The following is a 15,032-nucleotide window of genomic DNA, read 5'->3' on the forward strand; positions in this document are numbered from 1 at the left end:
ACTCAGGACTTGAAGTCAGGAGACTTAGGTTCATTAGTGCCCGGGTGTATATAAAGCAGAGGTGATAACAGAACTCATGCCATCCTGCCATGAGATTTCTCAACCTAATAATGGCGAGCACCAGCAGACCTTTAGAACGCTCCCTCAGACCACTGTTTCAGTTCTTCATTGATAAAAGGATGCTTCCTTTAAAATGTCCATTTAAGAATCTTTTAAATAACTTAAATACCTTGAAACAGTTACAGAGAATTAAAATACAGTTAAGATCGAGAACTGCACGAATCTTCTGACTTTTCTCCCCCTTCCACCACTAGATTTTTCTTTCTTGCCATTTCAAAAACTTAGATCAAAATCCTAATCCAAGTACTCATTTTTCAAATCCCTCAAAACTTTTACTCAACTAAACCAATGGTAAGTAAATGAGAGAAAAAACATATAGGATCAGACATGTAGAAACGCCCAAGCACAAAAGAGTAATACAATTTCATCATCTCAACTGAAAAAAGAATAGAAACACAAAACACACAAGACAGAGTCTAGTGTTCCAAAGAGTCAAACAATGTATTCGAGATGCTCGGTGTGTAAAATTGGTCACAGTGATGTGTGTGGTATTTAGCAATGTCTATTTAATAATGATTTCTCATTTTAATTCTAGATTTTCCCCCCAAATTATCTCTAGATCATGTCAGAGTTTAATTTTAAAATAATTTGATTTTTTAATTTCCCACATAACATAGTTAAATTTTAGATAAAATAGGAAATACGGTAATAGTAACACGTAACAAAAGATGACCCATTAAAATTACTTAAAATAGAACACCTTGTACTTTTTCTTTAAACTAAAGAGGCACTATCTTTATTGAGACAAACTCCAGACTATTTTTATTGAGACAAAAGGACATTGTGATTCATTGTATAAGGTATGTTTCCTCAGGAAACACCAAATACTAAATGGGTCAAAGCTCATCAGAAATGAAAAAAAAAAAAAATACATGCAGAAAAAGATTGCCAAATTGGCAACAATGACTTTCCTCCCTTTGTTTAAAGAACATCAACCCAGAAGTTATTTTATCTTCCAGTTGCCTTTTCCTTATTATTACTAGAAACCCATTGCATTTATATAAAAGCTGAGATTTCTTGTTCTTGTCCTCCATTTGTCACCTTCCAAGAAGTAACTGGCAGGAGTCATTCTGACCAGCAGAATAATCAGCCCTGAGAAGGCTCCTAATACAACGGTAAGTACATGAAAATATGAACCAAAGAATTTTCATTTCAAAACCTAAATTTTTCTCAGACTTTCAAAGATACCAATTTTTATGGACTTTTTCTAGTACATTCACTTTTACCAAAAGAATAATACATGTCTTATATAAAATTTGTTTAGCCATAAAATGCATTACATTTTTAGAAATTCTATATGTCAGAAGAAAGTATTTATTTAGAGCACTTAGGACAATTAATTTATCCAATTACACAATCAACTATTCTTTCTGATGAACCTTAATGGTTTTTGAGCTTCATAGTAACAAAAATACTATCAGATGTACTCTGAGAGAATTGTTCTACAATGCATTTTTATTATTTCTTTGGATTTGTTTTTCAAAGCTTCTGATAAGAATGTGTCATAGGAAAAGTGATCCTAAAAATATAATCATATGAACATATAATTGAATATTCAGTGAAATTTTGTCCTAAGATCATTCTAAGATTCAGACTGACTGTTCAGCCAACATACTCAACCGATAGGCAGAGATGACTGTCAGAAAACTATTCTGCACAAAGGCGCATGGAGTTGCTTTCCCATAACCCAAGCTAACATGTACTTCAAATATTTTGTCAATTTTGAGCTAATTGAGAATGCGATACTTGGACACCTCTCTTTTCTCAGCCCAGGTCTTTGACGTACCATATATTAATTTTTAGCCGTTATTTGAGACCACTTATTATGGACTAAAACAACTTAGTAGAATGTTATTAAAACTAGGATTTATATTATGTGATAATTTTTCTTTAAATTGTATCTACCAGGATGATTCTTTTTCTTTCTTTCTTTTGAGATATGCCAAGAAATTAAATTTAAAACATATGCTGTAGTTAAAAATTAATATCTCATATATGTCTGCAGAAGTGTACAAAGTAATGTAACCACTATTTAAAAATATCAAGTTGTTCAAACCCAAATAAGTGTCCATTTCAAAGTGGTAACTTCTGAAAGCCAAAATCTTAGTCATAAAGGCTTCTACTGCATAAATGCTTTCTGAACAGTTTTTTGCCATTTACATGTCAAAAGTTAAAATTAATTTCACCATTTATAGTTAAATGTTATAAACCTACCAATATTAATACTGCATCCAAAATAAGATGAGGTAAATTTCTTAAGTATTACTGCACTATATCATACAACAAACCATAGGACACTTCCCCAATAATACTATAAAAAAGAAATGCTGATCAGCCATTGTGCTTCCTTTCAGGGGTAACTGTAAGGATGAAACCATTGTGCTGGACCTTGGGCCTTTTGGCTCTTGTAATGTGTTTCTCGGTAAGTCTCATTACTCATATCTTCATATATTTCTCAACTATTACTTCAGATTTATTTTTCCATCGATGATATAACCCTCTCCTATATATTAGTAGCTATCAATCATTGATGAAACACTGTCTACTGTCTTAATTCACCTACAAATTTTAAACCTAATTTAATTTAAATAGCAACACATGGCTCACAGCTAGTACTTTGGAAAGTTTAAGTCTGTAATATCAGACTGCTTTACACAGACATGTATAAATGTGGGTCCCCATACATTAGCAATTTCACAAGTAGGTTATCCTTAGGAGAAAAGGTACTTTTTTTAACTTTAATCTATTTATTTTTTAATAAAGAAGCACATTTTATTTTATTTTACTTTTGAGGGGGGTAAACACAGTTTATTCTAGGAAGAGCAACTCATTGAGAGATAAAACCATTTTAAAGCTTGCATATATGTACTGTTCATTGTTTCTAACAACAGTTTAGAGCTTTAGCTTTTTAAATTTACATAGTTATCAAAGGAATAAAGCCAATCACAAAGTAAGAATCAACAGAATGCAGCAATCCAATCATAAAGGACAGTCAAATGTGCTTACACATATTCAAGAAATAAATCATCTAAGTTATAATTATAAGTAGTTCATCATCTGTGTCTTTTATTTTTAGATTCCACATGTAAGCGATATCATATAGCATTTTTCTGAGAAAGGGTATTTTTACCTAATTCTTTGTCTCAACAATGAAAATGATGTGAGATATTTTCCCACAATAAGGATTTGTTTTCTTGCCAGTTGCAAATCAAGTCCTGAACTCTGCAAACTTCCTAATTAGCCTTTGCACTGTCAGCCCTTGGGTCAAATGCCCTCCAAAATCCAATAAACTATCACTAGCTAGAGAGCACAAACATGAGAACTGGTTTCTGGAAATGCCTGGGCATTTTACTGCTTCCTTGGTAATGGCAATAAAAGAGTTTTAATGGCATGTTGGGAAGAAGCCAGTCTGAAGAGTGAATGGAAGTTAAGAAGTGGAGTTAGCAAACCTAGAATACCTTTTCAGAGAGCTTTGTATAAAAGAAAGAGGTGAAGAGAGAGTGATAACAACAAGGGAAGGCATGGTTGAAAGTGGACCTTTTTTAAGAAAGTAAATTGAACATAAATGGTAGTTGTTTCCTGAGGAAAACAAGCCAGGTGAGAAGGCACATCTTGAAGTTCAGAAAGGAAAAGGGAAAACTGACAGAGCCCTAAGAAAACACCTATGAAGGAGAAGGAGGTATCTAGGTATCAGTGACTATATGATTGTGTGCCTAGTAAATTGGTGGAGTTCATTTCTAATTGTTTGCATTATTTTAGAGAAGTAGGAAGAAAGTCATGTTGGCCAGGTAGATGAAGGTTGAGGAGAGCTAGAGAACTTTATAAAATTGGCATCAACTTGGAAAACCATCAGCCTCTCAAAAATGAGGTACAGCCAATCTAAGATTCTTGAATGAATTGTTGGGCAGCCCTGAAGGACCATAACTTTGTGAGATATGCTTGTGAGATAATGGTTGTGAGATCTGCCAGCATTGTTCAAGAACTTACAAATAGGTATCAATGAGCCAGATGATTCAGAGTCATCATAAAGTTAGGAATTATCAAAGGTGAAGTAACAGAAAAACCAAGAGGAGATGGGCCAGAGGACAGCAAGAAGGGATGCAGTTGTGTGCCTGATATGAACCCCTTGTAGAGCAGGACCTGTGCCTTCTTACTCTGGAGCATTCACATATTTTCCCTCCACTTGGCACGCCCTCTCCCCATTTTATATTATTTAAGCCTCCTTCCAAAGGCTGCTTTCTCAGTGAGATAATCATTAATCTGTATTCTCTTGAAAATTAATCAATCTAAATCTCTAATGTATGTTTCCTGCACTATCTTTCAACTATTTTTTCCAAAAGTTGTATTTCCAAAAATTGCAAACTCTATATGAGGTGTTCACATAACAAACGAGTAGTAGGTAACATTTCTTGAGCACCATACCCGAGCCAAACACCACACAAACACTTGACTGGAAATATTTCACAATGAATCTGACAATGATCCCAGGAGGTGAGTACTTTTAGGAACGTCATTTTTCAGATAAGGAAAGAGAGTCTCAAAAGGATTCTGCATTGACACAATCTCTAACTCGCAGAAGCAGAGTTCAGACCCAGGCGGGAAACTCCCTGTGGGCCATTTTTGTACTGCCTTGTATTGTAGCTGCTTGTTGTGTAGACTCACAAAAGGCATGAGTGTATCCCCACACGTACTGCACAAAGCAGACACTCAATAATGTGTTTCACACTATATTAGTGTTCAAAACCTGGACTAATCATGAACTCTTGGGTGCGATATAAAGAGACATTTTTCCCATTTGGAATTGATTGCAAGGACACATTCTACTGTAAGTGAAGGGCATGGTTTTACCCACAATCTTTCTTTTTCTCCATTCAATATTATTTCAGCTTTCATTGAGATCCTAGACAATCTCTGGGCAAAAGAGAAACACCACCTTTTCTCTGATAGAGACTTTAGACACATGTAGTAGTTTTCTATCGCTGCTTAACAAGTTACCACAAATTATGCGTTTTAAAAGTGCATTTATTTTCTTGCCAGTTCTTTGGTCAGACTCTGCCCTTGGCTAGATTCTTGATCAGGGTTTCAGAAGGCTCAGAAGGCCCAGAAGGTGTTGCCAGGATTATGTTCCATCCTGGAGCTCAGGGTCCTCTTTCAAGCTTGCATAGTTGTTGGAGAATTCAGTCTCCTCTTAGTAGGACACTGCTGGCTGTGAACCATGGACCACTCCCAGCTCTCACTGCCCATCTACCATTTACTTCCAAATCATCCTCTCCTCAACATGTCACTTTGCTTCAAAGCCAACAGAAGAGCATTCAAGTGTCTCTGACCTTTTCTGTCTCTGACTTGTAGGACCTGTTTTAAAAGGGATCACCAAGTAAATCAGGTCAGCATGTGCCAGCAGGAAGCAGGACCTTTGGGAGCCACCTTAGAATTCTGCCTAGCACATAAAGTATACATTCTTATGCTTGACACTGAAATATCTAATTTAAAACTGTTTTCTTCTTTTTGTCCTCATAGTCTGGTGAGAGTCAAAGGGGCCACAGGCAACGCAGACCACCGCCACCTGTTCCTCCTGTCCCAGGACTTGTTCTACCCCCTCCTTTTTTTCCAGGTTTTCCATATCTACCTTTCCAACCGAGACCTTATCCACCTAGACCTCCACTGTTCCCAGGATACCCTCCACTTTATCCTCCCTTACGTCCACCTATATCCCAAATAAAAACAACTACAACAAAGGACTCCCCTACAACCACACAAGAACCCACCGCCACAAACACAATCGACCCCACCACTGCCGAAACAGGCTCCACCACAAACACAATCGACCCCACTACTGCCGAAACGGACTCCACCACAAACGCAATCGACCCCACTACTGCTGAAATGGGCTCCACCACAAACGCAATTGACCCCACTACTGCCAAAACAGACCCCACCACAAACGCAATCGACCCCACTACTGCCAAAACAGACCCCACCACAAACGCAATCGACCCCACTACTGCCAAAACAGACCCCACCACAAACGCAATCGACCCCACTACCACCAAAACGGACTCCACCAACCCCACAACTATATCTTCTACTACCCAAAATTCAACGTTTCAGAAATTTTTAGATATATTTCTTTCCTTTTTCAGACAAGCATGAGATATTCCAAAATCTCTGAGATTTGTGGAGAAAAAAAATCTTAGAAAGAAATTGTAAAACAACATACATGAACATTATGCCAACAATGTGAAAATAAAGCTTTGAGCAATGATATGAAACCTCCAGTGTCATCATGAGAGCCACCGGTTTGTCCCTACTTATGTCACCCAAATGAATATTAGTGATGCCAGAAACCTGACCTTGTACCATGAGGCCAAAGAGGTAATTAGGGAAACATACAATGAGATACCTGGACTTGCAGCTTAGGGTGATGAAGCTGGAAGAGCAGACAACAGGGTGCCTTCTTGAGTACTGCAACCCATCACACAATTACAAAACACAAAATACATGTTAACAGATGATAACATTAAATAATCAGCTCTCCCCACAAAACGCCCCCTGACAACTTCCTCAGTACCACCTGATAATTACTTACAAACTTTCACATGGTCTGTTCAATTCCAGAGCAGAAACACCTTCCTAGCAAATCTAAATATCTAAATGAGGTTAAATGAGGCACAAATCTTGGAATTTCATATTAAAAAATCATTTTCCAAACAAAATGATGGTTTCAAACAACAACAGTAAAAGGCTGATGGCTAAGAGTTCCAAGTTTCCATTGCTTCCTACCATTAGGTAAGATTTTAAGCAGAAGTATTATGACCAATGTGGCCTCATTATATCTGGAGAACTGTATCTTTTCATATGTTTCTATCAAAGTATAAACTGCATTTTCTCTAAGGACACTTAACTACCCACATTGTCACCAAATACTTATGAATCAAAACTTCTCAAAGATACCTAAAGTAAACCTAACTCTGTTTACATATGTTTAGTGTTCTCTCTACTTTCACAGATGCATGTTGAGAATCTGCCATGATACAGGGACTATTCTAGTAACTAGCACTCAGCAATATGAAGGCAGTCAAAGTCATTGCCTTCATGAAGCTTACATTCTAATGTGACAAAAAGAAAAAACAAAGTAGACATTTGTAAATGTAATTTAAGGAGTGAGAAGCACTTTGAAAAATAATAAGAAGGGTAATGAGATAAAAAGAAGTGGTGATTGACTGTTTTATTGGGGAAAACCATGGAGAATCTCTGATGAAGTGATATTTAAGCAATGACTTGAAGGATGTTAAGAAATAAAGTATTAAAAGATCTGCTGAAAGAACAATGAAGGCAGAAGTAATCAAAAATGGAAGGACCTGAAGCAGCAGTGCATTCTGTGTGCAGCAGGACCAGAAGGATATTAATGTGTCTAAGTCTTAGTAAGAAAGGAGATGATACCAAGAAGCCAGAGACAGATCACATCAAGGACATAGGATTTGAGTTTCATTCTAAATGTGATGGGAGGTCCTTGGAGCTTTAAATAGGGGAATAACGTTATCTGATTGACATTTTCAAAGCTTCATCTCTGTGGCTGCTCTATGAATACCATACTGTTTAGGAGGCCATGAATAGAGGCTATTTCAAGAAATCTAGTGATAGAGGTGGTGGCTTAGACTAGGCAGGGATCAGTGGAGACGGGGAGAAGGGGTCAGATATAGAAATAGCTAAAAAATATCCAAAAGTATTTGATCAGTGTTGGGTGTGGTTTTTAAAGAAAAAAATCTAGAAATAACTCTGATATTATAGGCCCAAGTAAGTGTGTGAATAATGATGTCATTTGGTGACTGGAAAGACTCAAGAAGAATCAAGGTTTAAGGATTTGGAACATCCTAAGTTGCTGAAATGGATATATTAAGTTTGAGGTCTCTTTTTAACTTCTGTATTATTTTTATTACTGCCATAACATGTCACCACAAACTTAGCATCTTGAAACAGTGCAAATGCATTATGTCACAGTTCTATACATCAGAAGTCCATACAACTTCAAGGCTCAGGATCGTTCCTCTGCTTAGAGTCTCACAAGGCTAAGATCAAGGTATCAGCAAGGCTGTATTCCTTTGTGGAGGCTCTGGAGAGAATCTGTTTCAAGACTCATTCATCTCTCCCACACATGTCTTTTGCCTCATTCTTCTTCTCCTGCATCACTCTGCCTCCAGCCAGAGAAATATATCTACTTTGAAGAGCTCAAGTGATTAGAGTGGGCCTACCAAAATGATTCAGGATAATTTCTCTTTTTAAAGACCTATAGTTTAGTAATAACTGGAAAGTCCCTTTACAATACTACCTAGATTAGAGTTTGATTAAGTAACCAGGGGATGGAAATCATGAGGGGAAGATCCTTAGAAATTTGCCTACCACAACTTCTAGGTAGAGACTCTGAGTAGGCAGGATATATGCAAGAGCAGGACAAGTGGGAGGACTGAGTGTAACCAGGAGCCCAGTTTTGCCAGGAGGGAAAGACAGAGCTAGATGGGGAAGAGGAGCTACTCACAAAGTTGTAGTTGTACATGAGCTAAGCCACATCACAAAGGCTGCTGCAAGTTTACAAAGTGAATTTAATGACAACTCAGACTTGGCTAAGTATAATTTCATTTTTTATTATCAGACATATAAACAAGCAGGAAAATGATATGCAGAGATCAAGAAAATGTGATACGAGTGAGTTGTGTGGCTCCCTGGTACTTCCCCTCTTCCTCATGTAGGAATACCCAAATTTAAGAGCATCACAACAGCCAAGATAGACTGAAGAATCCACCAGATCACAGAACCCAGAACTGACCTTTGAACATTTTAAACAGGGAAGGGGTGCATCACACTGAAAGTTCCACTATATGGACTTTTAAGGAATTTTGTGTGAGCCAGATAGGTAGCTTGTTTTTCATACTTTTTTTCTTCATATGTCATCAAGACTAACCAAGGTTACTGAGCATGGACATGGTCTACGAGAGTATACAAGGAAAAGATTACAGGAGTGAACTATATAATCTAAGCTAGATAACAAAAAAAGACGTAAGAACTTGAAGAGTGTATTTAATATGCTGTATTGCCATTTGTCTTCAATTCCCAATAATTTATATGCACTTCTTATATGTCAGAACAGAAAAAATTAAAAATTATATTTCCAAGACACAGCTAGTAGTCTGAATGTGACTGGATTCAATCCAGTAGGATACATTAACATGGGAATTAGAAGGCAGAAGTTGGGCAGAAGCCATCTTCTGGCTGCTTTGGCTACTAGCAAGCAAGATCAGACCGATGTGTTTAAAGCATCACTACTGCTTCATGCATATGAGGAATTCTGCCTGCAGTGGAGTGGCAGAAACAGCTTTGCACTTTGACTCACAACTATTACTATAACCATCCAATCCTAAGACCAATAGACAATGGAAGACCCCTAACTTCCATTTCTTCAATCATTCTTTCCAGCACTTCGTAAGCACATAGTTACCTCTACAGATCCCCTTTCTACTTGAAAGATGCCGTCTTTTCTTGACTGGAACACTGGCCAGTACAAAAGAAAATTTTGAAAGAAGGAATAGGGTCAATAGGTAGCAGATCACTGTCTATATTATATTGAGTCAGCCCCTTCCACCATCTTAATAGAGTCTCTATTCTGTTACAAGCATGCTTCCCTCTGCCTTGGGTTCTCCCTTGAATTATGAGCTAACTAAACCTGGAAGTTCCCTCACAACAGCATACATGCAACTTTTTTAATAAAAATAATCTTTATCCCACTCTCTATAAAGTATATGCCTCCAGGAAATTTTGCTTGATGCCCTCAGCCACAGTCAGATCCTTATATGACTGCCTTCATTGAAAAATTACTCCTCTTAAAAGTTTTGTATCACCTCCATCTCCTCATAAAGCCATAAACCAGCCTCTAGAACATGTATGCATCTTTGAAAGCCAGTTTTAGACCTTGCTCCATTTTTCCGCCCTGCACTGCCCTATCCCATCCTGCACCATGTTAGACCCTTGTTTCACCACAATTGGTTACTAGTTTCCTAGCTTCTGACCACATCACTTTCCATGACCCACCAACATCACTTAAGCTAATCACCAGAAGACCACACCCTTAAATACAGACATCCTGCTAATTTCCTTCATCTCAAATTTGATATTCTAGAACCTTCTTCTCTGACTGTTTTCTATCTTCTAAATTGCACTTCCCCTCCCTTTATTAAATATCCTCCTCAGTCTCACTAGGCTCCTAGAGTCCTGCTGACTTCTCAGTATCTGAGTACCATTTGGAGTTCACATGTTTCCATTTTCTGCCTGGTTTCTAATATTGAAAAATACCAAATAGTTATACCTCATACTCACTAAATATTTTCAAGTTAACAATAAATTGACTACAATATTTAATAACTACCAAGTGATGTAAATCTATTACAGGCTTGAAAATTACTATGCAAAGTACAGATATTGAAAGGTGAACAAATATACATGGATAGTTGATAGACAAATGATACAGATTTTATATATATACACACACTTATACACAGTTCTACCAATATAGCTAGACAATTGGTAGACAGATAGATAAAGATTTTATATATATCAACTATTCTAAAAAAATGTATTAGTATTTTCCTTCTTCAGGTGCAGCTCAGAGAAATAAAATAACTTGGCTAAGAACAAGCATCACAGTAGCAGAGCCAGGTTTCAACTCAAGCAGATACAACTCCACATCCATATTCTTTACATAATACTTAACCATTTCTAACATTCCTATTTTGACTTTTATGTTGTGTCTACTCCCACTGTCTACTCTCTCTGCTCCCACCCTTAGGTCAATGAAATTGCAGAGGTAGATCACAAATCTATGCTGTCTGGACAGGCTACCCCTGCCACTACTGCAACCAGTCCATTTTGCTTACTGCCTCTCCTTTCACGGTGAGCAGCCCTAGAGCAAGTAGCAATCACTCAACTTCAAGAATATGCAAACTAAAATTTCAAGTATCTTGTAGATGAAAATAAAATTATACCTTGAGCTAAGATGAAGTAACGATACAAAGAAGACAACATGTATATACCTATTCCTCTTATCCCAAGTGATTTACATGCAGCTGTCCAGTTTTCCCAATACCACTTGCTGAAGAGACTGTCATTTCTCCATTGTATATTATGGCCTCCTTTGTCAAAAATTAATTGACCATAGGTGTGTGGGTTTATTTCTGGGCTCTCTATTCTTTTCTATTGATACATATGTCTGTTTTTGTGCCAATATCGTGCTGTTTTGATTGCTGTAGATTTGTAGTATTGTCTGAAGTCTGGAAAGGTTATGCCTCTAGCTTTGTTCTTTTTCCTCAGGGTTGCTTTGGCCATTCTGGGTCATTTGTGGTTCCACATAAATTTTAGGATTATTTATTCTAGTTCTGTGAAAAAGTCCTGGGTACTTTGATAGGGATCACATTAAATCCGTAGATTGCTTTGGGTAGTACGGCCATTTTATGAATATTAATTCTTCCAATCCAAGAGCATGGGATACCTTTTCATTTCTTTGAATCATCTTCAGTTTCCTTTATCAATGTTCTATAGTTTTCAATGTGTAAGTCTTTCACCTCCTTGGTCAAGTTTATTCCTAAGTACTTTTTGATGCAATTTTAAAAGGGATTTTTTTTTTAATTTCCCCTTCCAATATTTAATTGTTAGTGTAAAGATATGCAACGAGTTTCTATATGTGAATCTGGTATCCTTCTACCTTGCTAAATTCATTTATCGGTTCTAGTAGTTTCTGTGTGGAGTCTTTGGGCTTTTCTATATATAGTATCAGGTTATCTGCATATAATGACTGTTTTACCTCTTCTCTTCCAATTTAGATACCTTTTATTTCTTATCCGTATCTTATTGCTATTGCTAGGACTTCCAATAATATGTTGAATATAAGTGGTCAGAGTGGGCACCCGTATCTTATTTCAGATTTTAGTGGGAAGGCTTTTAACTTTTCACTGTTAAGTATTATCTTGGCTGTGGATTTGTCATAAATTTGATGTTATACTGACATAGGTTCCCTATATACCCACTTTGGTAAGAGTTTTTATCGTGAGTGGATGTTGAATTTTATCAAATGCTTTTTCTGCATCTATTGAGATTATCATGTGATTTCTGTCCTTTCTTTTGTTGATGTCGTGGATCACATTGATTCATGTATGTTGAACCATCCTTGTTTCCCTGGGATGATTCCAAATTTATTGTAGTGTATGATCTTACTTATATGTTGTAGGATTCTGTTTGCTAATATTTTGTTATGAATTTTTGCATTTAGATTCATCAAAGATGTTGGCATGTAATTTTCCTTTTTGGTAGTGTCTTTGTCTGGTTTTGGTATCAGGGTGATAGTGGCTTTATGGAATGACTTTGTGAGTGTTCCCTGCTTTTCAATCTTTTGGAAGAGTTTGAGAAGGACAAGTGTAAGCTCTTCTTTATATGTTTAGTACAATTCCCCAGAGAAGCCATCTGGTCCTGGAATTTTGTTTGCAGGGAGGTTTTTTTTTACTGATATTATTTCACTTCTAGTGCTCAGTCTGTTCAAATTGTCTATTTCTTCTTAAGTTTTGGTAGACTTCTATGTTTCTAGAAATGTGTCCATTTCTTGTAGGTCATCCAATTTGTTGGCATGTAATTGTTTATAGTACTCTCTTATGGTTTTTTGTATTTCTGTGGTATGGTTATTATTTCTCCTCTTTCCTTTCTTATTTTGTTTATTTGAGTCCTCCCTTTTTTTCTTCTTGGAGAGCCTAGCCAGAGGTTTGTCAATTTTGTTTACCCTTTCATAAAACCAGCTCTTGGTTTTACTGTTTTTTCTATTCTTTTTTAATCTCTGTTCTATTTATTTGCTCTCTCCAATCTTTATTATTTCTTTCCTTCTGCTGACTTTAGGTTTTGTTTGTTCTTTTTCTAATTCTTTTAGTGGTACCTTAAGTTGTTTATTTGAGATTGTTCTTATTTTTTGAGGAAGGCCTGTATCACTATGAACGTCGCTCTTAGGACTGCTTTTTCTGCAGCCTACAGATTTTGTGTCATTGTGTTTTCATTGTCATTTGTCTCAAAGGATTTTTTTAATTTCCTCTGTGATTTCATCATTCAGCCATTGGTTTTTTAGTAGCATGTTGTTTAGTCTCCATTCAGTCATTTATTTCTTGTTTCTCTTTCTGTGGTTGATTTCTAATTTAATGCTCTTGTGGTCAGAAAAGATGCTTCAAATAATTTCTAACCTCTTAAATTTGTTGAGGCTTATTTTGTGTCCTAGTGTGTGGCCTATCCTAGAAAATGTTCCATGTGCACTTGAGAAGAATGTGTATTCTCATTTTTTTTTGTATGTAATGTCCTAAAAATATCCATTAAGTCTAACTGTTTTAGTGTGTCACTTAGTATTTCCATTGCCTTATTGATTTTCAGTCTGGAAGACCTGTCCAATGATATCACTGGGTTGTTAAAGTCTCCTACTACTATCGTATTCCCATCAATTTCTCCCTTTATGTCTGTTTGTATTTGTTTTATGTATTTAGGTACTCTATATTGGGTTCATGTATGTTAATAAATGTAATATCCTCTTCTTGCACTGCTCCTTCTATCGTTATATAGCATCCTCTTTATCTTTCTTTATGTCCTTTGTTTTATTTTTTTTAACGTTTTTTATTGAGTTATAGTCATTTTACAATGTTGTGTCAAATTCCAGTGCAGGGTACAATTTTTCAGTTACACATGAACATATATATATTCATTGTCACATTTTTTTTTCACTGTGAGCTACCATAAGATCTTGTATATATTTCCCTGTGCTATACAATATAATCTTATCTATTCTAAATTTTGAAATCCCAGTCTGTCCCTTCCCACCCCCCCACCACCTTGGCAACCACAAGTTTGTATTCTATGTCTATGAGTCTGTTTCTGTTTTGTAGTTATGTTTTGCTTTTTTTAGATTTCACATATGAGTGATCTCATATGGTATTTTTCTTTCTCTTTCTGGCTTACCTCACTTAGAATGACATTCCAGGAACATCCATGTTGCTGCAAATGGCATTATGTTGTCAGTTTTTATGGCTGAATAGTATTCCATTGTATAAATATACCACATCTTCTTTATCCAGTCATCTGTTGATGGACATTTAGGCTGTTTCCATCTCTTGGCTATTGTAAATAGTGCTGCTATGAACATTGGGGTGCAGGTATCTTTTTGAAGTAGGGTTCCTTCTGGATATATGCCCAGGAGTGGGATTCCTGGGTCATATGGTAAGTCTATTCCTAATCTTTTGAGGAATCGCCATACTGTTTTCCATAGTGACTGCACCAAACTGCATTCCCACCAGCAGTGTAGGAGGGTTCCCTTTTCTCCACAGCCTCTCCAGCATTTGTCATTTGTGGACTTTTGAATCATGGCCATTCTGACTGATGCGAGGTGATACCACATTGTAGTTTTGATTTGCATTTCTCTGATAATTAGTGATACTGAGCATTTTTTTCATATGCCTATTGATCATTTGTATTTCTTCCTTGGAGAATTGCTTGTTTAGGTCTTCTGTCCATTTTTGGATTGGATTTTTTTTTTCTTATTAAGTCGTATGAGCTGCTTATATATTCTGGAGATCAAGCCTTTGTTGGTTTCATTTGCAAAAATTTTCTCATATTCCATAGGTTGTTGTTTTGTTTTACTTATAGTTTCCTTTACAGTGCAGAAGCTTGTAAGTTTAATTAGGTCCTATTTGCTTATTCTTGCTTTTATTTCTATTGCTTGGGTAGACTGTCCTAGGAGAACATTTTTGAGATGTATGTCAGATAATGTTTTGCCTATATTTTCTTCTAGGAGGTTTATTGTACCTTGTCTTATGTTTCAGTCTTTGATCCATTTTTAGTTTATTTTTGTG

The 15,032-nt window shown here is 36.4% G+C and overlaps 1 protein-coding gene across 1 annotated transcript; it reads left to right on the plus strand.

Moving 5' to 3' along the window:
* Positions 1-1,012: 1,012 nt before the first annotated feature.
* Positions 1,013-6,389, plus strand: LOC123612594 (uncharacterized). The gene is made up of 3 exons (XM_045506151.2): positions 1,013-1,235; positions 2,475-2,542; positions 5,638-6,389. The coding sequence occupies exons 2-3, from the start codon at positions 2,489-2,491 to the stop codon at positions 6,268-6,270; spliced, it is 687 nt and encodes a 228-aa protein (XP_045362107.2). The 5' UTR covers positions 1,013-1,235; positions 2,475-2,488; the 3' UTR covers positions 6,271-6,389.
* Positions 6,390-15,032: the final 8,643 nt, after the last annotated feature.

The sequence above is a fragment of the Camelus bactrianus genome, chromosome 2 (genome assembly GCF_048773025.1).
Source record: "Camelus bactrianus isolate YW-2024 breed Bactrian camel chromosome 2, ASM4877302v1, whole genome shotgun sequence".
NCBI classification, from domain to species: domain Eukaryota; kingdom Metazoa; phylum Chordata; class Mammalia; order Artiodactyla; family Camelidae; genus Camelus; species Camelus bactrianus.

Bases quoted from the DNA above. Each gene is read 5' to 3' on its own strand.
- LOC123612594 (XM_045506151.2), top strand. From the start codon at position 2,489: ATGAAACCATTGTGCTGGACCTTGGGCCTTTTGGCTCTTGTAATGTGT. The intron at 2,543-5,637 runs GTAAGTCTCATT...TTGTCCTCATAG, and splicing joins CTCTTGTAATGTGTTTCTCG to TCTGGTGAGAGTCAAAGGGG.